The following is a 24,136-nucleotide window of genomic DNA, read 5'->3' on the forward strand; positions in this document are numbered from 1 at the left end:
GCCACCTGCCACCCCGGAACACAAGCCTACATCCTGCCCTGGCCTTCACCACCCAACTTGACCATGCCATGGGCCCTCTCCACCCGCTACCCATCTCTGCTTCTCTCTCCCCAGACCACGCAGCCGCAGATTCCTTGTCAAGCTCTTGTCAGCCCTCAGCGGCTGGGTGAGGCCTCAGGAGGGGTCCACACAGATGGGTGATTCTGAATCCCCTAGAAAAGAACCCTTTGAAGAACCAGCCCAATGTAAATGTCCTGCTGGCTCACCTTCCCCAGCCCCCTTCCAGTTGGGGTCTCCTCCAGCCACCTCACTCCAGGTCACCAGCACATGTCCACTGCCAGTGGATGCTGGGTTCCTTAAGCCCCAAAACTACGTGAAGGGTGCCATGCCAGCCTGGGAGCCTGGCGGCAGTAGGGAGAATTCAGATGAGAGAGCGCGGATAGAAGCTATCCATCCAGCAACTTTATCAGAGAGATCGCGGCCCCGAGAAAGTGGCATGTATGCACAGCACTGGGTGTATGTAATAAACACAAGTCACTATTCCAGCTTCTAAAGTGAGCCCAGTGTCTGAAAACCTCAGGGCTCATGTACGATAAATTAACATAATTAAAAACTAATTACTAAAACATCACAATTAAAAGGACTTGCTACAGCAACACCTCACAGGTAAAAAGGGGCCGCGGAGTGCCAGCAGCCAGTATCCAGGGCAGGCCCCAGGTAGAGGCACTGATGCCTCGCTCACCCTGAAGGATGCCCACCCTCAGGAGCATGCTGAGAAACAAGCAGGCAGCAAGTGAGGGCACCCACTGTGGGTCCCACGCAGGCCCTAGCTGAACAGGGCACACCTCCTCCTCTGCAGGATGTGGAGGGGCTGGGCCAGCCCCTCAGCGCCCCCCTTGCTCCCCACACACAGCCCAGAGCGGTGCTCTGACAATACTGGCTGATCAGACATTGATCGAACCACTTGCCCTGCGTCTACTCATTTACCCCTCAGCACCATTTAACGAGGAAGCTTCTATTCCTCTTCCTATTTCACACATAAGAAAACAGAGCCACAAAGAGATTAAAGAACCTGTCCAAGGTCCCAGAGTTAGTAAGTGGGAGAGGCAGGACTTGAAGCCAGTTTCACCTAAACACAGTCATAAGCACCTGCTCCTGGTGGACTGAGTGCTGGCTCCTTTCTAAGAAAAAAAAAATAAGTGTTTAGAAAAGATAAAGAGTAAACTCCCAACCCTTCAGTTCAAATAAGATAACTTTCTCTACACCTTTCTGTCACCTGTTTTGACTCTCAGTTTCTATTCTCACCATAACAATTTTTACATGAGAACCATGAGTCAGCCTCCCAGGTACTGTCTCCCCTTCTTGAATGTGATGCGAGGAAGGAAAGGATGGTGGCAGAAAGGACCCCTGTCTCTATGTTACAGAGGCGGAAGCTGAGACCCAGGAGAGGCATGACTAGGTCTCTCCCCCTGACTTCAGGCTGGCCCAGCCTCAACCAGGGATGCAGGAAGCAGGATTCCAGAGGCAACATCTCCAGGTCTGTCTGACCTGCCCTTCCATTTCCTGCCTGTCCTCAGCGAAAGTGAGGCAAAGCCTGGATTGACATGAAAGCCTGGAACAAGAACCTGGAGGGCACACCCATACTGACCCAAAGGGGGGAGACTCCCCATGGCATTTCCTGCCACTGCCCCGGCCCAGGGGCTCCCACAAGACCAAGGCCACATGTCCTTAGGGGCTCAGCCAGCCAGGAGAGAAGCCCAGAGGCCCCAGCCTTACCAGCCCTGCCACTCATCTGAGCTCCAGGAGGCAGCCAGTCCCTTCTGGGGAGTCCCTGGGTTTCCCACAAACACACAGCGGACCACCTCCAATTCTCTTCCTCCCTCCAGGGGTTCACTCCCCTGGCCAGGCCTGCTGAGGGCTCAGGACAGGACAGGGGAGTCTTCAACTGTGCACTCTGGGTGGCAGGAGACTGCTAATTAACTGAGAAAAGGCAGATGCTATTTTCCTCTTTTTTCCCACCTCAATTACTGTTCCTTATACCATGAAACCTTCCCAAATTATTCAAGGACAGAACCCCTGGGCTTATGAGGAATATAGACTTCCGAGGCTGCTTTAAGCCTCGCCTTGCCCACCCTACCTGCCTCAACACAGGAGCCTTACCTCTTCGGCATCCCGCAGAGCCCAGAGACCCTTGTCCTTTTCAGGCCCGGCAGCTCCGCCCACTGCCTCAACCTCTCTCGTCTCTTCCCAAGTAGACCCACCACCTCCTGCAGGGCCAGACCGGAGCTCACCCCACCAGCTAGCCAACCCTGGGTGCCACTGCCCACAGCAGCGCCGCCTTCTCCAGGATCCCATGACACAACTCTCCCACAACTGTCCCTCGAGCCCCCAACTGGGTCTTGCCCTGGGGTGGTTACCAGGCTCTCTGAGTCAGTGTCTTGGCCCAAACAGCGAGCAACTGAGCCTCTCTTTCTCTCCAACCTCCCCTCACTGCCCTCTGCAGGGCTGGGCAAGCAGTTCACTCCAGAAGGACTTTAACTGGAGGTCTGGTCTCTGCTGGGGGTGCACCATCAGACGGAAGCTCTGTTTTTAGCTGGCTCTCAACAGAACCTTAGAGAACAGATACTTCTTGCCCTCCTAGCCCTAAGGCCAGGCCATCAGCCAGCTCTCTGGCCATCTACCCTTCCTCATCCTGCCCGTTTTACCTCAAGGCTGCTACCCCCATCACAGATCACCACACAGCTCGGGATCATCTTCTGTTTTCTCACGTGTGGATGTGGAACTCCTCAGCCAAGAAAACATTTAACCATCTGTTGCCGTTTGCTCTTCTGGGGCTTTTCACTTGGGATGACTTTGGTCTTTCTAACAAGATAGCTGGGTCTTCCCAGGCCTGTCCTTTCTCTGCTGCTGCCAGGGGAGAAGAGGACAGGCTGATCGATGTAAGAATGACTGAGCGGTGCCTCTAAGCCAAGTTGCTGTGCGTGTTCTACCCTGCTTGTGTCTCACCCTGGGCTTTGAACTCCTTCTGGGAGAGAGTTTGCCAAGGCCTTGCAGCCCCTATCCTTAGAGTCTATTTGAATGAACACAGCCTTGCCCCCAAAATCAAATTAGACGTTGGGATCTAGAAACTCCACCCTAGCACCTGCTGCGTGCCCTTCCCTGTCCAGATGGCCTGGTTCCCGCCCTCCGCCAGGTCTCAGTCTCAATTGAGAACGAAGATTCACGGGCAGGAGAGCCCATACAGGTCTGAGGGTGTACGGTCATGGCCAAAGCTGCAAACATGGTTCCGTGGGTACCAGAGAGAGGGGAGTAATGGTCTCCCCAGCTGGAGGGGAGCTGAGCACAATGAGGCCCTCTTCCCTTCTTGAGGAGGAGGGGGGCAAAAGGAAGTGACCAGCAGGAAGCAAGAAGCTGCACAAGGATACCCCTGAGTCAGGATTCCCACCACGTGGATGGGGTGCCTTACATCCCCAAAGATGAATCAGCATCAACGTGTAAACCCCAAAGGCAGACAGCAAATGAGAAGTGATTGTTTCCAGCTCCCCTTCCATTTGCCAGCCTTCTCCCTCTCCATGGATGGAACAATTGCGGCCACGAAGTGGCACTTGCAGAAAAAGTTTTCAATCTGTTTAAATGCCACAGTGAGTCATACTTTGCCCCCATGTTCCTCTAATTACATTTCTCTTTGATGATTGAAGGTTAAAAAAATGTAAGTCTTTCTAGGTGATCAAGGACAAGGAGGCCAAAGCACCAACTGAATCACATTCTTTGCTGTCTTCTCAGGGGCCCTTTACGTTCTGAGACACCTGTCTGTGTCATGGTAACCCTCTCTCTCAGCTGCGGCTGAGAGGAGGGAGCCGAAGAGATCCTCACTGCGTCTTTAAGAGATCCTGCCTTGGCAGAAGCCGCTCCTGGCCCAGAAAGCTGGGGGGAGGTGGGGTGTTTCACCACACACCTGCCCTGGAGCTAAAAGTTGAAGAATGTGCAAGGGAAGACAGCCCAGATCCAAAATAAGCCATCCTCAGATGGGAGAGAGGGGAGAGTCAGGAACCTTCCCTAGGGAAGAAGAGGCTCTTCATAGCTTCAGGTCCAGGATCCGGATGTGGAGAGGAACCAGGGTGCAGGAGGCAGACGGGCAGAAAAGCACGAAGCAAGGAGTCTTTGCAAGCCTCTGAAATAACCAGACATCCCCTTTCAGTAACAACTCCATGCCCCAACTCACTCCTGCCCAGGGGCTGCTTTTATTTATGTATTGGCTATTATTATTAATAATAAAATATGAATAATGAAATGCCTGTGAATAATTGATTTGAGCCTGGAGGGAAGGGGCTGAGGGTCAGAAAGAAGTGGACCGTGAACCTCAGTCCCCTCTTCTGTGCAACCCCTCTTTCCCCAGCCCCCCTCAGCTCACTTTCTTTACTTCCCCTGGTCCTCACTTCACTTTGGCGGGTGGGGGAGGCAAGGAGAAAAAGAGGCTTCAAGAAGGAATCACTCTCCTAAACTCCCCTTTTATGGCAGAAAATACATTCCACTCTGTTGCGCAATTCTGGGAGTAAGTGTCAGTGCCACAGGATAATGTTGGAAGTGATGTTTCGAACAAAGTTATTGGCCTCTGCTGACGTGTCCTGTGGGAAAGGGGACAGGGAGGTCTTAGCCCAGTGGGTGTATACACACACACGGACAGTATAGATACAAACAGGGTCTAGGTACGTAACCACACTGCATCCACACAAGCACCCACAGTTCTGACAGACATACGCACCCATCTCCCAGCCACCAGCTCAAGCCTTCCGTGTGGCTGCAAGGGACACGGGGCTTTATCAGAGCACTTCATGGGCACACCAAGCCCACAGCCACATGTCAGGGAAGCTCTCCATGTGAGTTTCTGTTGCATTCCTTCAACTTGGGCATTTTTTAGACCAGATAACACTGGATAATGTAAGCCCTGAACCGAGTTATGACCCACTCTACTTACACAGGATTCCATCAAGCAAAGGCAGGAGTGTCATAAAATGAAAGGATGAAGTTCCACAATTCTCAGAACTGTACTTGCTGTTAGGGTTGGGCCCCGGATCGTCAGGGAGAGGTGTCCTGGTTGGACTCCGGGCCTGGGGCAGCGAACCTTGGGGCCTCCTCCGGCGCTGGAGAGCTTGGCGGCGTCGTGGCTGTACCAAACGGGCTGGGTCTCGGTTTTCAGGCAGCTAGGGTCTCATTTATCTACTAAATTTTAAACATATCATCTAGTAACGTCACGTAAGCCGAGGGCAAGGAGAGAGAAACGCAACACACCGGAAAGGGGCCGACGGGGACCAGTCCAGGGTCACACCATCAGTTCTGCCTGGCAACCCGCGAGGGAGCGGGCGCGTTATCTTATTTGTCCGGTTTCTGAAGCTGAGAAGAGGCTGTCCTGGAAACGCCAATATAGGAGAGCATGGGGAGCAGGTAAATATTATTAAAAAGGAAAATCTGCTTTCCCAAATCAAGTTCACTACCAGCCTTGGCCCCCAGAGGCGGGGCTGCTCGAACCCAGCTCCCGCGCCAGCCACTCCCTCTCCGGCGCAGCCGACGTCCCGGCCACCGCGGGCCCGATGGGGAGCCCGGCAGAGTCCGGGCTGGGCGGCCGGACCCTCGGCCCTCTCCCGCAGACGTGCCGCCCAGCCTCGCACTTCTGGAGCGGGAAGTGCTGCAAACGAAGCCCGAGGGGGGCAGCGCACGCAGCGGGTGTCTGAGTCCGGCCGCAGCCCGGAGAGCGACTCGGGGACTTTATTTCTTTTGATGGTGGATTTACAAAATAATAATATATTTTTTTTTCAGTTTGAACCAGTAAAGCAGACAAGGGCAAAATCAAGCCAGTCCCTCGTGCTGGCTCACCGGCCACCGCGCCCAGAAGCTGCCTGCTTCCCCGCCGGGCGAGCGGCCGACGCGCCAGGCTCCTACCTTCCTCCCGCCAGCCGCCTGCCGGTGCAGCCGCTGCGCTTCGGGGCGGGGAGGCAGTCCCGGACGGAAACACCCACCTCCAGCCTTCGCGGGCGGGCTGGGACGAGGGTCGGGCCCCGAATCTCTACGCCCCGGCCCCCCGGCGCGGCCCGACCGCTCCCCAGACCCGTCCTTCCCCAGGTAGCTCGGGAGGCTGTAGACAGTTTTGCGGGAGGGCGAAGATTTGGGGTTGCTCTGGCAGGTTGGGGATGCGAGGAGGGAAAAAAGCAGAGAAAGAGAGCGCGCGCGAGAGAGAGAGAGCTCTTGTCTATAGATTTACCCACATAATATATATTTATGTAGCTTTTTTTTTCTCTCGACACTGATCAATGCGCACTCGGATCGCTGGGCGGAATTCCTCCAAGCCGGCTCGCTTTTTCGAGTCTAAATAAATAAATAAAGGGAACCAGATGGGAGGAAAAGAAGCGCCCATTCTACCTTCGCCGCCGCCCCGCCCGCCATCCCAGCCTTTGCTTCGCCCGCCTGGCGCCCTAATAGAGAGCAGCTCGGTGGATAACGCCCCCCTACATACCCACGATAACATGAAAATCAATGTTTTGTTTTGTTTTTTTAAGAAAAGACAAAAAGTTGCACCTGCTGCTATGAACAAAAGGAACCCCCAAAACGCAAACGAGGAGATCAGCAACCCCGTTCCTAACTGGCACCCGCTCCCCGCGGCCGCCGGGCCCGGAATCTCAGCGCCTCCCGAAGAGCCATGCGCCTGGCGCTATTTATAGCCGGGGGCCGTCTCGGACTGTACCACCGCCGCTCGCCGGGGCCGCCGACGGGGGAGGCGTGGGGGGCCGGCGCCGCCCCACGCCGCCCGGCTCCCAGCCGCCGCCCGCCGCGCGGGGCCCCCCCACCCACGCCCGCCGCATCTCACCCTCTCCGGGCCCCGCGCCCCCCTCTACCGCGCTCGCACACTCGCCGCCCCCACCCCTGGTCTGACTGCGAACTTGAACCGGTCCAGCCTGTTTAAACGGAAAGGACAGAGATCCTGTCTGTTCAATGTAAAAAAAAAAAAAAAAAAAAAATTAAAAAATCAGATCAGACCGAAAGAGAGAGAGAGAGAGAGAAAGAGAGAGAGAGAGAAGAGAGGGAGGGAGAGAGGGGGGAGAGGAGAGAGAGCGCGAGCGCGAGCGAGAGAAGAGAGGAGAAAGAGAGAGAGAGCAGAGAGCGAGCGCAGAGCGAGGTGTAGAGCAACCGAGGGGGAGAGAACCCGAGTGTGTGTGTGCGTGTGCGTGTGTGAGCGCGAGCGAGCTTGCGAGGGAGAGGAGCGAGAGAGTGCGAGCGAGAAAGAATAAAAGGAAAGAAGATTTTCTCTATGTATATAAAGATGGCCACGTTAGCAAACGGACAGGCTGACAACGCGAGCCTCAGTACCAGCGGGCTCGGCAGCAGCCCGGGCAGCGCCGGGCACATGAACGGATTAAGCCACAGCCCGGGGAACCCGTCGACCATTCCCATGAAGGACCACGATGCCATCAAGCTGTTCATTGGGCAGATCCCCCGCAACCTGGACGAGAAGGACCTCAAGCCCCTCTTCGAGGAGTTCGGCAAGATCTATGAGCTGACGGTTCTGAAGGACAGGTTCACAGGCATGCACAAAGGTGAGTGCACCTTTCCCTCCCAACTTTGCCGGGGAGAAGGAGCGGGCTGGCGGGCCGGGCGGCCGGCGACGAACGAGCGAGCGAGCGAGCGGGAGACGGCGCGAGAGGGAGCCTCGGGCGGACGCCGAGGAGGGAGGCGCTCGGGCAGCGGAGACCGGGACTAGGGTGCATGGGGCAGCTGCTCGCCGGGGCAAGGCTGGATTTTGGGCAAGAAGCTGATAGACGCGGTTTCGTGAGGGGAGAAGCGGGAGCTGAAGAAGAGAAAGAGACGATCGAGAGAAATCGGGGCTTGGCTTTTGGGGTCCAGCGACTTGAAAGATTGGGATGGGGACGGCTGCGCCGGCCGAGCCCGGGACGCTGAGAGGACTGGCGGGCTCTCCAGCCGGCCGGGGACCAAGGGTGCTGTCCATCGCCGTGGTGCTGAAAATGCTAACAGGAGATGGTCTTCTTCTCCGCTCCGGGCCAGAGTAGCAGGGAGCGCAGCCGTCTAAAAAGAAGAGAGGTGACAAATTCAAAGAGATATTTTTATTTTGCTATCAATTTGACAGTAAACTCTCCCTGTCGAGCCGTGTGCCTGAATAATCCGGTTGTGGTTTGAGTGGTGGAGGAGGGGGTGGGGGGTTGGTTGTTTGAAGGAAAGAGGGACAAAACCTAAGGCAAGAATTAGCAAGGAACCAGCCATCCCCTGGGTAGAGTGGGGGGTCAGGGAAGCCTGAATGATCCCCTCCTCAAGAAAGCAGACAGGGCTTCGGGAAAAAAATGTGTGTGTGAAAGATAGGCATTTTGGAGGGTGTATCCTAAATTATCCCAAACTCACCGTGCAGAGAGGTTTATAGTACATTATTTCTCTCCCTTGAAGCAGTCATTGCTAGTAAGTGCTTGGAGGAGGGGGAATCAGAATGATCAAAGAATTAAAACCCAGCAACTTTTTAGGAAAGTGGTCATGGGAATTGTCTGCAGCCTGCCTGTTTTCCCCTTGTTTTATTATCTTTAAGGCAGAGCCCCAAACGTGTTCAGTTGTAGAACGTGTGTGGGTGGCTGGTGGGTGACGAAATTAGCCCAGTGCTTGCTCCCTAACCGTAATGTATAGGATGTGCAGCGGGAATTAATCGGGGCTGGAGCTGTGTGGGCAAGTTAAATGCTTTCTGAGAGAGATTGATCGTCAGGCAGAGAGGGAGCACCAGGCTAAGGAAGTTGTAAGGGATGTGTATGGACGTTCCGTTTTTAATAAACAGTAGTGAGGAGAGCTGCTGAAGATGCTGTGTTAGAGCTGGTGGTTTTAAAGATGAAAACACACACACGCACACGCACACCCACCCACACACAGAGAGCAGCCTCATCCTTGGCCACAAATGGGCTATGAACAGAGCTGATCCTCCGGCACATTAGGTGCAGAGTGCGGAGCTGTCTGGTTCTCTGAGCAGCAGTGGTTTTCACTATCACAACCTCCCTCCTTCTCCAGCCCTCCCTTCATCCGAATACTAAGCAGAGCTCCAAACTCTTCATAGTTGGAGTCCCAGAGAGCAGTTTTTATTGGCTTTAGCATCTTCCAGCTTGCCTGCTGAGGAGTAAATCTTAAAGTTAATGGCATGTTGAGTAGCACAAAAACACAGCAGAATGGAAATATACTGGGTTTGTTGGGGTGGGGTGAGGGTGGGGGCTGTAATGGAAAGAGAAACCAACCTTTATTCAATATGGAGAAAATGTCTGTCTGTTCAGAAGAGAAACTGGAAAGGTGGAATGGGGAGGCAGTCTTCAAAATAATATTTGTTTCCCCTTTTATCACCCTCCCTCTCAAGACAACCATATCTCTGTAGTTTTTCCCTTTCCAATCAAGCTCCCTAGAAGCTAATCAAGGTTTGTATCAAACCTTTGTCATTTTAATATGTCCCCAGATTTTAAAATAGCAATAATGAAAATTAAAAAGCAGAGGTATGGAAATTCTTTGCCCATCTTAATGATAGGTTCTTGTGGGGATTTGAGATTTTAAAGTTTAAAAAAATCAAAATCCACTAGAGGTAAAAAAAAAAAAAGACAGTTGTGAAGAACTGAGCTTCCTATGAGATCTGGGTTGGAGCACTTTCTTTGCTTCTTTATTTTAAATGAAGATAATCTTAAACAATATTCCTTGGTTTTTTCTCAAGCCCCCCCACTGGTATCATCACTCTGTTTCTGATGGTTTGGGGGGCCCCCTTGTATTATAGTAAAGATGAAGTATTATCATTATTTGCATCAGGAAGGCAGAGAAGCTTAAGATAGAGTGGTATCACGTTTGACACATCATATATATATACACATACACATATCTGGCCCGAATTCCCAGGACAAGCAAAACTTCATTTTCTAAATAATTCCTCCCCTAAACTGGCTCAGTCAGGGGCAGGCAGGCCCTTTGGCTCTGGGTGCCTTGTTGTCGAAGCTCATCCTTCAGAGCCTGAGCATATATTTTCCCCTATGAAACTTCCTGCCTCTCCATCCTCTGGATTTTTATAAGCAAGCCTGGGCCACAATGTCCCTAACAGTGCCTGGAAGCTTGGAGAGAGCTGAATAAATGAGACAGTTTCCAAGGGCTGGTTTATTCAGTCCTAGAAGAGTTTGAACTCCTCCTTCAGTGATACAGCCTGATTTATTAGCTAATCCTGATAAAATAAGCCTCCGGCCACCTTAAAAAATTACTCGCTTGCCATTGGTGATTAATTACTGTTAAGTCAAAAAGCATGATGAGGCTTGAAGAATGAGGGTTGCATTTGGCTTCTAGATTTTCCCCAACTCTGAATTATAACATGAGGCTAGAGATAGAAACGTGCCTTTGTTAAGCCTGGTTTCAGAGTATATTTGTGGCTTTTTCTTTCCCCTACTTGAATTTCTAACTTCTAATGAATCAGACTGGGATAAAATTGAGAGACATGATAGGATACCAGCCTCCAGTGTGGATGGAATAAGTCTATTATTGATTAAGAGAAGAAGAAGAAAATAAAAATTAAATTAAGTGCATGAGATTTCAGGTGGGTATCCATTTGTTGGCCACCTGCCATCTCTGGTAACTAAAGAAGGAAAGAGTTCTAAGGGTTAATGGAATACCTGCCATGCGTAGAGTGAACCTTAAAAGGCAATTACTCCAGTCAAATTGGGAGTCTGGAGGAGGGAGTAGGTGGGTGTTGTGGCGCAAACTCAGCCGTATCAGAGAAAGGCTGTTGGGCTGGGGAGGCAGCAAATAGCAGTTGTGGACTGGTGTGATTACTGCAAAGGTAAATTCACCCCCTGGAGACCAGAAAGCAAATGGGCAAAGGGAGATCTGGGTGCCAGGCAGAGAGAGAAAGAAAGAAAAAGAGCCCAGAACAATCGGAAGAAACAACACCTAGGGAAGACAAGCCAGTTTAATGCAAACTCTCCCAGCCAACTCAGAGTCTCCTTTTCTCCCCCGTTAGAAGCACTTTGAGAAAGATTGTTTTTCCAGGCTCCAAAGAGAAAGACATTGTGCTATTGATTAAAGAAGAGAGAGGTAAACTCCCAGGGTAGCAGCAAAAGTGAGCTGAGGACCAATGTTGCCTCTTCCTGTAGAAATTTTCTCCTTTGGAAGAAGAAACAGGTCACCCGCTAGTCTAATTCTTTCCCTCTCTCACTTTGTATTTATTTCTCTTTTTTTCCTTGTATTTCCTGGAGAAGAGAGGCAGGACTGAAAATACATATGCACACATAGTCATGACCGTTAACACACACACACGCAGTTAGTGGATCACACATGAACAAGCCACAATCCATTCATAACTTTGGTCTTGTCTAGCAGGATAGGAGGCAGCAAAGACTGAGTTACTGGGAGACATAAAGACTAGTGCTCTCTGGATAGCCATATTATAATGCATTATCTTTGAAGTCATTTAAGTCCAATTTAAGTGGTATTTAGTATAATATTTATGAATTAATGTAATCTAAACATAGGGCTGTCCCCAAAGGTTTAAACGGCCTTTACTACTGATGTGTGCTTGTTCCCAGAGCCGGCGATGCATTTTAATCTAAACAGCCAAGTCCTTATCACAGTCCCTCTTGTTAACCAGTCAGAACAGATCTGTGGCCTGGATAACCCTTCTGCATTGAGATTTTCCTCAATGCATGGAGGAAAATATACTCTACTAGCAGCCCCAGGGGCTGCCAATCCGGGAGCCACAGCTTCAGGGACTTCAGCCCCTCATACTTTCATACTATATCCAGAGGGAGGGTGGGGACAGAGTAATGGAACATTCTGTGAATTGAGCTCCGGAGAGTATATCATTTTGAAATATACTCATCGTCAGATTCACAACCTCTCATTTCAATGGTATCTGAGTAGGAAATTCCTCAAGCCCCTTGATTTGGAGTGCAACTGGGAGAAAGGGAAAGGGCAAGGGTTATGATTATGTTTGGGTGGTTTGTGACAAGCTTCATAAAATTATGTCTCGTAGTTTTGTGTAAGACGTAACAAAATCCTTGAGTTTCGGCTGCTTGACTTTAGCTAAGAGAGCTCGTTGTTGTTTTTTTCCTGAGGGAGGTGAATTAAAGCCAGTGAGGCTCTATCTGATTTCTGTTTTCAAATGAGTCTAAGACACAGGGAAGCCAAAGTATCAGCATGGTCATCAACTCAATTAAGACGAACTTAAAAAAAAAAAACACTTTGGAAAAATAAAAATTCCATTCTGTCCGGGGAAAGACACTGGCATAGTAGCTGGTCACACACATCTAGCTTTTAAAAGAAAGATTTGCCTTGTGAGAAAGAGATGGAAAATGAGAACACTGTAATAAAAAAAGGAAGAAAAACATTTTAAAAAATAAGTTTCACTAAAGAAAATTAGCAATAGTAATCATTGCAAAGTTAAAATAAATCTAAACCACAGCCCCTATTTTAAAAACCTCCAAATTCCAGATGTTGATAAGTATTATATTTAAGAGTAAAGAAAAAAACTATTGGGAAATGATTAGTTTACTTAAGATGCTGGTGGTTATTTGCTGGTTGTGCATGATTTCATTTATCAGACTTCCTGAGAATCAACACACGTGTGTGTACACAAACATGCACACACAAAAATAAATTAATCTGCACATGTGCACGTATATGCATCCATGTGCAAGCATGACTAAGCGCATCCCACACATATGGGAACCAAGGCTGGCCTAGATTTTACTGCAATTCAACAGGGAGATATTAACACTCCCCCCCTCCACTCAGCTTTAATGGGAATTCTAGATTGGGTTGAAAGAACCCCCTTGGCATACTTTCACTCTCTCCACCTGCTCCAGTTGGCTGATGTTTGTGGCTTCTCAAACAAAAAACCAAAATAAAACAAAAAGAAAAGCTTTTCTTGAATGAAGTCATAGCTTAAAAACAACCAAAAGGAAAACAATTACAAAAATGCATGCCACAGATATGCAAACATCCCCTCTGTTCTGTGTATTGTAAAGTTTTCAGAGTGCTTTCAAAGAGCTCATTTTCAGGGGGCATTCCTAATACCCAGCGATCTCAGCACACTCCAGTGACTGGAGCAAAGGCCATCACTGTCATTATTATCATCATTATTCTCATTATTGTAATTTATAGACCAGGATGGGAGAGGAGTTTCTGAGTGAGGCCTGAGGAGATATCCAAGACACCACCTCTTTGGTTAAGAAAACAGCTGGGCTCACTTGCCTCTGACGGATTTGGGAAAAACACTGCACACCTCATGCCTTCCACATCACGAGAAGGTGATCAGTTTCCAAACTGACCTAGGAGGGATCCCACTGGAGAAGATCTGGAATAACTACTCCATAGAGGAGAGGAAGTGGCAATAGAAATTAAGTTCCAACATCATAGGCAGAAAAAAGGAAAACTGAAAATTAGGAGGCCCAAATGCCAGCCAGTAGCTGGGATCACTGGTTTACAGTGGCTGAAACTGCAGCAGCTTCTGAACTTGGAAGGGAAATCCCATGTGACATGCTGAGAGAACTGCTGGAGGGTGTGAAAACCTGTGTGTGTCTCTGGGTACTGGAGGGCTGGGGGAGGGAAGTTGCTGCAACCTGCGTGGGTGTTGGTGTAAATGTGAGTGAGTGTGTGTGTGTGTGTGTGTGTGTGTGTGTGTGTGTGTGTGTGTGTGTGCAGGGAAGACATGATGAATGCAAGTGGCATGGAGATGATGTTAGGGATAGTTTCATATTGCAAGGCTGTATGTGTGGTCAGGGAGATGGTTGATGGAGAACAGAGAATAACGCTGCTCTTGTGATTTGTGCATGCTCCACCTCAGAACTCGTGGCTTGGATCTATCAATGATCTAAGTTCCAGTGTGGAGATGTGCTCTTCTTCATCAGCCTGATATCCCCACCCAAATGTTCAGGTCGGGGAGAGGTTTCATCTCCCCTCAGTCATTGCTCTTCAAAGACTTGCCCACCTCTGCTCACCTATTGACTCATTTTAGAAACGACCTTCCATCCAAGATCTGAATGGCTAACCACAGAGCCCAGCTCCCTGCAGGGATCGCCTCTCCACGACTGCATTCTTTACCCCAGCTGCTGCCCCTTGGCGTCCCAGTCCTACTTTCCTCTTGTAGTGCTCGCTCGCTCTCTCTCTCTCTCTCTCTCTCTCTCTCTCTCTCTCTCTCTCTCCTCTCACACACACACACACACACACACACACACACACAGGACTTGGCCGTGTCAGTCAAGCTAGGCCCTGGCAAGCAGAGAGCTGCATTTAACCTGAATGCATGTGGAGGTGGCAGGGATCTGGTGGCCCGCCTTTTGGGCCCTCTGCAAAGAAAACATGTTCACTTCCTTCACTTTCACCTTCTCTGCAGCCCTTCAAATACACACATCTTCAAGAATCACAGAAAGCATCTAATCCTGCCCAAATAGCCCAGGTGAGGGGAACAGAGCCCCCAGCTCAGTTGAGGCCCCTTTATCGCCTTCTTCCATGTCCCTCTTTTCTTTCCCCCCTTGCCACTTAAGATGCCCTCAGAAATCCCACAGTGGCCCTGGAGAGAAAGATCCATGTTCCGCTTGGTGACATGGCAGTGTGGTTAAAGATGTCAGGGCAGAAGGACGATGATGGGGTAGAAATAGTGGCAGAGGAATTTGCAGAGTTGATGTGCTTGTCCTAAGGGCTTCCGCCATCTCCACTCAATCTCCAGTGGCCCCGGGATGGGTATAAAGCCCAAGCCACAGCTCTGCCCACAGAAACCAACAAAGCAGTCAGGTGGGCAGCCCCAAGGCGATTGCCCTTCTTTCAGAGTCCCTCTGGGAGCAGAAGCGGATGCGCCCAGGACCGTGCACTCACGGGGCCGCTCCCCTCTGCGCGCTCCACCTCTGGTTTCCCTTATCCTCCCTTGTATCTCCCCGCCAGCATGAGCCGACTGACACTCAAACGAAGCGATTCCCAGCAGCTCAGCTCAGGAACAAATCCTACGTGGCTATCTGCAAGATGTAAATAAACCGGTGCCCTCGCCGAGACAGACACAGCGCTGCTTCTGTGAGGATGGAACAGCCAAAAATATTGATCAAAGCTCAGGGGGGGAAAAAAATTGATAATGAGCTGGCCTCCAACAAGCGCTTAATTGACGGAGACTTCCGAAGGCCGACTCGGGACAGCGCATAAACTGACCGCAGTGTTACTTCAGTGCACTACACTCTGCTTTAATTAATTATCACCTTTGTTAAGAGCGGCTCCAGATCAAAGGTTTCTGATTACTTAACAGATCTTGCTATAACAAAGCCCCCCTCGCATGAGGCCATCCCACTGCTTGAGGTGAGGCAAGCGACCTTCCTTCTCATTTCCTTTCCTCTGAGCTGTTGCTTCTTCCTCTTTGTTAAAGACAAACACATCTTACTGCGTAGCCGCTCCGTCCACGGATGGGGAGGGAGAGGAGTGTTACAACCCCCCACCCCCACCCCGAGGGCGTGGGGCCGCTGCTGCGCAGCTGTTTCTAAAATTACACCACTGGGACTTAGTTCATCTTCAGATCTATCTGGCTGAAACGGGGAGTGTCAATAGAATAAGAAGAGACTTCATGGAAATGCAAAGAAAAGATGTGTGTGTGTGTGTGTGTGTGTGTGTGTGTGTGTGTGTGTGAGTGAGTGAGTGTTTGTGTCTGGGGGCGTGTGCATAAGCAACTATGCGCACATCCACATAAATATTACGGGATCGATACATTTCACATCCGCTGCCCACACCTCTTAACTTCTCCCTCCTGTCTCTTGAGCACCTGCGCTACTGTCATATTTCACTCTGAGAAATGTTCACAGCCAAAGCGTGCATAGATGATGCTATATCGAACCAAGCAATTGTTTGGATTTGGTGGTGGAATCTGGGTGCCCACTGAAGGATGGTCCTTGTCTGGAATAGCTGGTACCTAAAGAGTCCACTTCTTAAGGTATGACAGGAACCTGACTCTCCAGAGTCCCCCAAACCTACAAACTGACAGGTGACTTACTTGAAAGCAACCTTTGGAGTCGTTCTAGGCAGATTTGAATGTCATACGTGGCTGTTTGTTCATTATTCTAATTTAATGATGCAGTCACACCTAATTAATCCATGTCTGGTTTATTCATACACTATGTCTGAGGATCCAAAAGATCTCTCTAGCTAGCTGGCTTCCCTTTACAGGGGCAAGAGAGGGGGCTCCCCCGACAAGTGAGTGTGTCTGGATCCAAACAGGAAAGGATCACTGTAGACAGACTTGATGGAGGCACTGTCCCCGACACACTGTCCACCCACGTAGGAATGACAGCAGTTACAGAGATGACAGCAGTCACGGAGAGACTAGCGATGAGATCTGTGTGCCTCTGTGCACACCACGTGGGCACACAATACATGCATTCTACCAGGGCAACCTTCTAGTAGGCAACGGGCCACACTCCCAGTGTGTATGGAACATCAAGGCCTTATGGAGTGTCAAGCATTCCTATGATTGGGAATTTCAGTGCAGAAGGCTGGGAGGCTGAGCTGAATCAAACTCCCTCTCTGGCCTGAAGCAAGCCAGATGCATTGCTGCCACTGCACAGATTCAGAGACCGAGGCTGGGAGCAGCAGGGCCCCAAAGTCCAGTTTGCAGCGTGGCCCTCGGGGAACCTCCCCGTGGCTGCTTCTGGCCAGACTGGTCCCAGTGAGCGCTGCCTCTTGCCTGGCAGGTACACTGAGAGAACAAGGCATCAACCTAATAATATCCTTATAAAGCCAAGCCTCCTGCGCTAGTCCTAGGAGACAAGAGGCATCCAAAGATCAAACACTCCATCACAGTGTATTTGTAGGCACTCTCTGATTCTGCTGCCTCCCCATAATGCTCTAATTGACTATTTGATCAGCTCTAAAAGGGCCAGTGTTCAAGTCAGACACACACATTCACATGCACACTCACACACGCATGTCCACACACACGTACACTCACCGCACGAGCACACACCTGCAGGCTCCCTCTTGCAAATGGCACTGTACCCACACCAGCTCACCCAACAAGGGCAGATTTGCACAGGAGATGCTTGAAGGTGAGTGAAATCACACACCTAAGATTGTACATGCCCTTCCAGTAATGGGCTTATCAATACCTCTTAAAGAAATGTGACAGCCAGCTCAGAGTGATTCAGTTGTGTGGACAAAGGTCAGCATATAGATATCCATTATTAATAATATCAATATCTTGGTTGACCAATATAACCAGAAACTGTATCATGTCGCTGCCGATGGGCGAGGCTGGGAGGACTCCGCGGCAAAAGCAGGAAATTAGGCCCATGTAAAATTAATCATATTGACTGGTTCTAAGAATATACGGAGAGGTGAAGACGTTGAGAGCGTTCGCCGTGGTGGGAAAGGGGGACCTTGCTCCCAGGGGCTCCCTGGTCTTGAACCCTTGGAAGGAGCCCAGGGAGACAGAGGTGTCCCTGGGTGACCCGCGAGCACACTTTCCTTCATCCGGCCTCTGCTTTCCAGCAGGGTGAGGTGGAGGAGAGGTGTTCTCTGAACAGGAAAAGAAAGAAATAGGATCCCCTCACCATTATCCACCTAACATATCCATATCTTTCTGTCAAATCGATACTTGGCTTGGTTTGGATACTTGGCGCACCAGATGGAGCACAGAGAGCATCCTTGAGCCTGCTGGGTGAAGGGGTCCATCTCTGAGAGGCGGTGTGAGCCTAGAGCCGCATCGCCAGGTACATGGTGGGCACATAGGCCCCTAGGGGATGTCAGTGTGCACCCGTTGCAGCTTAGGGGGTCCCAGGAAGAAAGACACCCAGGCCGATCAAGCTTGTGACCGGCTTCTTGAGACCAGAGGAACCAGAGGCTTAAGGTCTGGCTTCACCAGCATTGCCGGCAGGGTTGGAGTGGTCTGGACTGTAGAAGACTCCTGCTTGCTGAGGCTCACCTCCAGGCACACTGAGCAGAAAGGAAAGGGAAGGCCATGCGTCCCTGGCCTTGGAATCGCTGCAGACCTGCCCTGGCCCCTCTCGGCCTTCCTGCTGGAGCCCAGGTCACACCGCGCATGGGCTCCCTCAGCCATCCTGGGCAGCACCAGGTCAGATGTTCTGGGGAAGGAGTGGACAGTAGAGGCTCCAGTGGCTGGGGGCTTGGCAGAGAGAGAACAGAGCTGACAGTTCGGCTTGTTTCTTTTCTCTGTTCCCAGAGCCTGTGGAGGTGGCTGGAAGGGAGACTGCCTTAGAGGCCGGGTCCCCGAGTGGGGTGACAGTGGCTAACAGGAAAAGAGCTGCATAGGTGCAGGGGGGATGCCTTTGATGAGGAGGAAGGAGAGGAAGTGGTTTGGGTGGCTGGCATGGGAGCACCTGGGCTCAGCAGACAGGCCACCTGTCTCCCCCTCCTGGCCTCAGGCACACTCAGAGTCCGGCCATGCACTTACATGCAGTCCCTGGCATCAGGGGTTTTGGCCAGTCTCTGCTCGCTCCCCACGCCCCAGGGCTAACGGCCTTGCCTCGTTGGTCTAGGCTACCTTGGACAGTTCTCAGATCTCCACCTTGCTGACCACTCCCCTTCCCGGCCCAGATTAGGCACTAGGTGTGGCCACACAGATGTTGGGGGAAGACGGGTCCTACTGCCCAAGGGCACCCCCCTCTCTCACAGAGCCTCACCACCTCCTGGGCCCCAAGGCCTCAGTCTAAGCAGATCAGCCTGAAGCCCAGAAGCTGGGCCTCTCCTGTGGACTTTACCTACTTTGGGGAGGAGCCCCCAAACTGCGCTTGTGGGAGGGCGCCCCACTCCTCCAGGAGTCACCTGCCCTCTCCTGACTCTCAAGCCAGGCCCCTGAAGCCCAGACACCGGCTCCTTCTGCAGTCCTAGTTCGGCCCCGTACCCAACTCCTTACCCCTACAGGACGAGGAAGGTTTGCCTCTTATGCCGGGGAGCCCCGTGCAGGAGCGGGCTTCATGGGACCCTGAGTCTGCGCCTAAGAGCACCAGTCAAACAGCACCGACATGAAATAAGAGGAGAATCAGAAAATCCAGAAAGTGCTGTAGTTCTGTATGTGTGTGTGTTTTGTTTGGTTCCAAACATGAATAATTCGTGTATGGTTTAGTATGGGTTTTATTCTTCATTCCATATACTGGGACACCAGAATCTTTTCCATACTTTGGGGTCTGATGCAGGTCCAGCTCTGAATTGTTATATCTCTCAGCTTCCGCAAATGCCCCCCAGAAAACACACAGGCACACTCGACCGTGTTCCTGACAATCCAGGCCTGGCCGCAGGACCTACTCTTGAGTGATCATTCAGTTCACCCGCCCCCCCCCCCCCCCACCAGGTCCAGCTGAGACCCCCAGGGCACCAACCGAAGTCCCATCAAGTGCAGAGCAGGAGCCACCGCTGGCTTCTTGCCAGGCCTCATTTTCTCTTGCAGTTTTTTAAAGTTCTTTTTTGAGAAAACGAAGACCTCGTCTTTGCTCTCAGCTTGATGATTTCAATAAGTAAATTATTAGATTTATTTGAGAGTCAATTCTGTTGTGATTGTGTTGGGTAGCTTTGAAAGTCCACTGGAATGAGGAGCAGAGGGTGAGGCCTGGGGCTGGAAGAACCGGAGCAGGTCCCCAGAGAGAGGAGTGCAGCAGAGATGACCAGGCAATGTCTCCGCAGGGAAAGCGTGCCTGAGGTGGCAGGGAGCGGCCCCTCCTCAGACCAGGTCACAGTGGCAGACGGCTGGACCGGGGGCAGGAGGGAAAGACGGGATCAGGGGCCCGGGTGCCGGCCACGGAGCTGAGCAGGGGGCAGCCAGAGTCGCTTTCATCTGAGCAAGACCCCCATCCATGACTCATGCTGTCTCCAAAGCCTTGGTGTGTTTCTCCTGAGTTTCTCAGTTTCTCAGCCAAATAGTAACTCTTGAGTGTTCTGACCTGGGTCAGCGGAGCCAGGCTGGTCTTCAGCAGAGGCCCCGCGGCCAGGAGGAGAGGGTCCCCTAAGGCTGGCAGAAGATCCTGCTGGGGCAGGAGCAGGGAGAGGCATGGACCAGCTCCAGTCAGCTTCTAGGATGACAACCCCAGACCAGCCCCAGGAGGAGTGCAGGGTCACACTCCCAACCTTGGGGCCAGGGGCAGCCTTCTGCAAAGCAGAGAGACAGTTTGGCATTCCAGTGGGGGAGCCACGCCATGGCCCGCACCAGGAAGAACCTGGGATGATGGAGCAGAAACAGGGCTCCCTCGAGGAGGCAGATCCACGCGTGACTCAGGTGTCCAGAGGGTCAAGTTCTCTCCCCGGAAGGTGAGGCTCCACCGTCACCACCATCCGCCATGAAATAACCGGGTGTGTAGGGGAGCAGCAGATCCACGAACAGGGAAGACTACCCAATGTGGGTGTCCTGCCTGGGGAACGAAAGAAGCCCTCCACGGGGGAGAAATCAGATGGGGATGCCAGCCTCCTGCCCAGGGGGCTCGGCCCAGACTCCCAAGTAGAGAGAGTGGGGACAGCCAGGCTGGGATGCTGCGGCTGAGTCGGGCGGGGAGGTTCACTCGCTGCCGGCCTGCTTGTTTTGTTTCATTTTGTTCCATTATGTTTTGGTTTTGTCCCACTGCAGCGAAGTCTCATTCTCAGGCTGGTGGATAAAGGAATGTCTCACTTTGTATAAATCTGGACCCACCACCAGCCCGACTGAGGGAGAAGAGATGGGGGCAAGTGTAGTTGGGGGGGGACATGTTGCAGATACGTGGGAGGGAGCTGGGGACACGCACAGGACCTGCAAGGGCAGCCTCACCTGCTTTGGGGCTGCAGTGTCCTTCAGCTGTCCCAACAGCAGCCCACTTGGGCTGAGAAATTACTCATGGAATATTTCCACCCGTGCCCATGTTCCCTGTCACCCAGGCAGGCATCCAGACTGTCCCCCCCAGGCTTACTCAGCTGAACGCCCTGACTGGTGAACTGGGGGTTCCAGAGGTGAGACTCTCCCCGCCAGTCCCCTGCTCTTCGCCTGAGGGGGCCCCCAGCTCAGGAGTACCAGGCAGTGGGAGGAAGCCGAAGACAGCGTTTCCTGGGGGGACGCTGGTCTTGTGGCCAGAGGAGTCTTGGCAGACTCCAGGAGGAGCCGCTCCCAGGGTGGACAGCACACCCGGGCAAGGGCGCCAGGCTCCCCGGGCAGCCCATTTACTGCAGAGGAGCAGTTGGGGTGCCTCCTCCCTCTCTGGGAGACAAATCCAGCCCAGAGGAGCAGGGAGAGACGAGGTGGCCCTCAGGGCCCCGAACGCGGATGTGTTTGTGACCCACTCTTCAGGGGAGGGAGACTCCTTCCTCAGGCCTTCCACAGAGCTTGGCCCTGGCATCATCCCGACCCCTAGGGCTTCTTGGGGAAGGAACAGAACTGGGCTCTGCCAGGAAGCTAGAGTAACTGCACACGGCCGGCTGCTCCCTGCAGGGACGTGGAGGTCAGTGACACCGTCTTCCAGTGCCCTCCCAGGTCATTGTCACCCAGCCTCCTCAAAGCCCCTCCAGGGGACAAGCCCCAAGCCCCAGGCTCTCAGGGGACAACAGTCCCCAACCCAAATGACCTCCCTTTCATGTCCCTTCCAAGTCCTGCCCCTTGCTGATCTGACAAGTCAAACCAGGAAGATGTACCCCTAGCGGCTAAGGGACCTTAATGCGTCATCATCACTGGTGACATGTGCCTCGTTCAGGGACCTTTTAGAGCCCAGGATATGACCCTAAGAAACATCCCTAAGGGGGGAATTTCCGGCACGGGCCAAGCCAGAGAGAGACACCGTGGGGCCGGGAGGCCGCTGGCTGCTTCCTGGCATGGACCGGCCTGGCTTAAAACCACGTGGCCAGGACATGGACGTGGGCCCCCTCGCCCCCACGCCCCCACACCACAGGACCAGAGGAAGCAGGCAGCGGACGGGCTGAGACCCTGCCTGTCTCCCGGCAGGGCCTGCACACCCAGGAGGCTGCCAAGCCAGAGGTCTAATCAAATATTAAACACAGTCAGTAAACTTAAACCAGCGCCATATCTGGAGCACCAAGTCCCTCCCGGAGAGCAGCCCAGCTCCAGCCCGGGGACGCTGCCAGCTCAGCTTTGCCTGGGTGTGGGGCTGGGGGCTTCTGGACCCAGGCCCTGCTGTGGGCAGGGAAAGGGGAGACCCACAGAAACCATGGCAGGGAGGGAGGCTCATGGCTTTTCTCCTCTATTCTATTATTCATTTCCTCTGATTTTTATCTAATCTCTCCTGATTGTCCTGGTGAAACTTAATAGACAAAGTGAATTTTTATTACATCATCAATATAATCTCCAGCTAATCAGCAGACTCGGGGGCCACGGCAAGCCCTATAGCTCCTCATCTGGCCTCATAAATAGTGGGAACAATCACTGCCAAGCAGGCCTCCTCCACCTCCTCCCAAGAGGCCCTCTCCCCAGACCTATTCTTGGGGTTTCTGCCTTCCCACGGACCCCCACCCAGTGGGCCATGTTGCCGGTCGATGGAGATGTCTTCCCCGTTCGTATTTTTAGTTTTCGCCATCCCAGCTTCAGCTGGGAAAATCGCAAATCTGGGGCTGGTGTTTTGAATGCCGAAATAGCCTAATGTCGACTGATTTTGATTCTACTTTCCTCTGTGCTAGGAATGTGATATGTCATAAGGTATTATATAATCCGACAGATCACAGTATGTACTCTAAATCACATTATATTCCAAATTAAGTCCTATATCTTACCATTTACCATACCTATATAACCTATGTACCAAAGGTGTTTTGGTCATTTAAAGTCAGGCCTTGCATCTTATAGACTGTGTCATGGATGTTAAATTATATATTTCATTTATGTTTTACTATGCCTTCCATTTATATAGCATTTTAATCTGTAAAGTGCTTTCTTGTATATTACTTCTTTTATCCCTCTTGCAAGCAGGTACAGTTGATACCTTTTTTATAAAGAAAAATGAAAAAGGGATCATGAAGGAAAATTACAACCTGGTCAAATCCTGCCAGGGTTCAGCAGAGCGGCTCAGACTCAGAACGGGCGCTGGTGAGCCAGGGAAGGGGCCTGGGCAAACCAGAGGGGGCAGAGGCTGGCTGCTGGCCAAGCAGGCAGATTCCAGGGCCCGGGCCTGCTGGGCAGCTGCTGGCCGAAGGGCAACAATGACTTAAGGAATGGCCGTTTGGTTTGTTTGTTTCCCTACCAACCTGTGCAAAGTTAAGTGCACAACTGAGTGCATCTCCTTGGGAGATTGAGTTCGTTCAGTAACTCCGGGGCGTCTGCTCCCCTGCTCTTGGGGTCACACCACGCTGCTATGGGGTAGTTTGGATTTGGGGAAACCAGCAAGCATCACTGAGAGTCAAATCCTATAGATAAGGTGGGTGACACAGCTGTTGAATCTGGCCTTGGCCACCCACACCATCGGCTCTTTGAGGGGAGGGGGCATCTGCTCCTTACAGGCAGATCAGAGCCAACTCAATGAGCGACCGGCCACAATTCCTCCACGAGTCCTCCGAAGGGTGGAATCGGCCACCGGCCACCTCCTCTGATTCTGTGCAGAAGGCTGCTTCTTTGAATCTGTCCAGTAGATGGTCTGTGTGCTTCGGGGGTCTTGAGAAGTCTCCTTTACTTTGGGCGTGACAGTGCAAGGGAGCCTCGATCCTCTGAGGGTCCCTGGGAGCAGGCAGCGTTTGGGGCCCTGGATACTGCCCGCTGCAGAAGTGGCCTACACGCCAGACATGGAGCTGGACACCTGGTCCTCACCCTGCCTGAACACCCGGCTCAGAGCTCTCTCCTCTCTAGAATCACGGCAGTGACCTCTGCTCACCCCACATCTTAGGGTCATTGTGAGGCTGGAAGGAGCTGAGAGGAGGGGAAGTGAGGTATGAAAGTTAAAATCTCCAGGCTCAATGTCATGTCTTCAGTGCCGGCACCCACATTAGGCCACAGGGAGCTCCGAAAGTCCTGCTCCGTCAGAAACAGGCTGCTCGTGCTGACCTCAAGGCCCAAGGATGGACGGGAGGGACTATTGACGAAGGACCTACCACACGGCACACACATAGGACTTTTGCTTATTTTATCTCATCCAATCCTCGTGACGAAACTGTGACTGAGATGTCACGGTGCCCCTTTGAATGCCAAGGGAACGGAAGCTCGGAG

At 52.1% G+C, this 24,136-nt stretch overlaps 1 protein-coding gene across 13 annotated transcripts in view; it reads left to right on the plus strand.

The window, feature by feature from the left end:
• The first annotated feature begins 7,300 nt into the window (after positions 1 to 7,300).
• The window catches only part of CELF4 (CUGBP Elav-like family member 4), a 313,764-nt gene continuing 296,928 nt past the window's right edge, over positions 7,301 to 24,136 (plus strand). For all 13 annotated transcript variants that reach the window (XM_068993786.1, XM_068993788.1, XM_068993787.1 and 10 more), the window contains exon 1: positions 7,301 to 7,586. In XM_068993786.1, the coding sequence (XP_068849887.1) occupies positions 7,301 to 7,586 (286 nt within the window). The remainder of the gene's footprint in view (positions 7,587 to 24,136) is intronic.

This window comes from Capricornis sumatraensis, chromosome 21, assembly GCF_032405125.1.
Source record: "Capricornis sumatraensis isolate serow.1 chromosome 21, serow.2, whole genome shotgun sequence".
NCBI classification, from domain to species: Eukaryota; Metazoa; Chordata; class Mammalia; order Artiodactyla; family Bovidae; genus Capricornis; species Capricornis sumatraensis.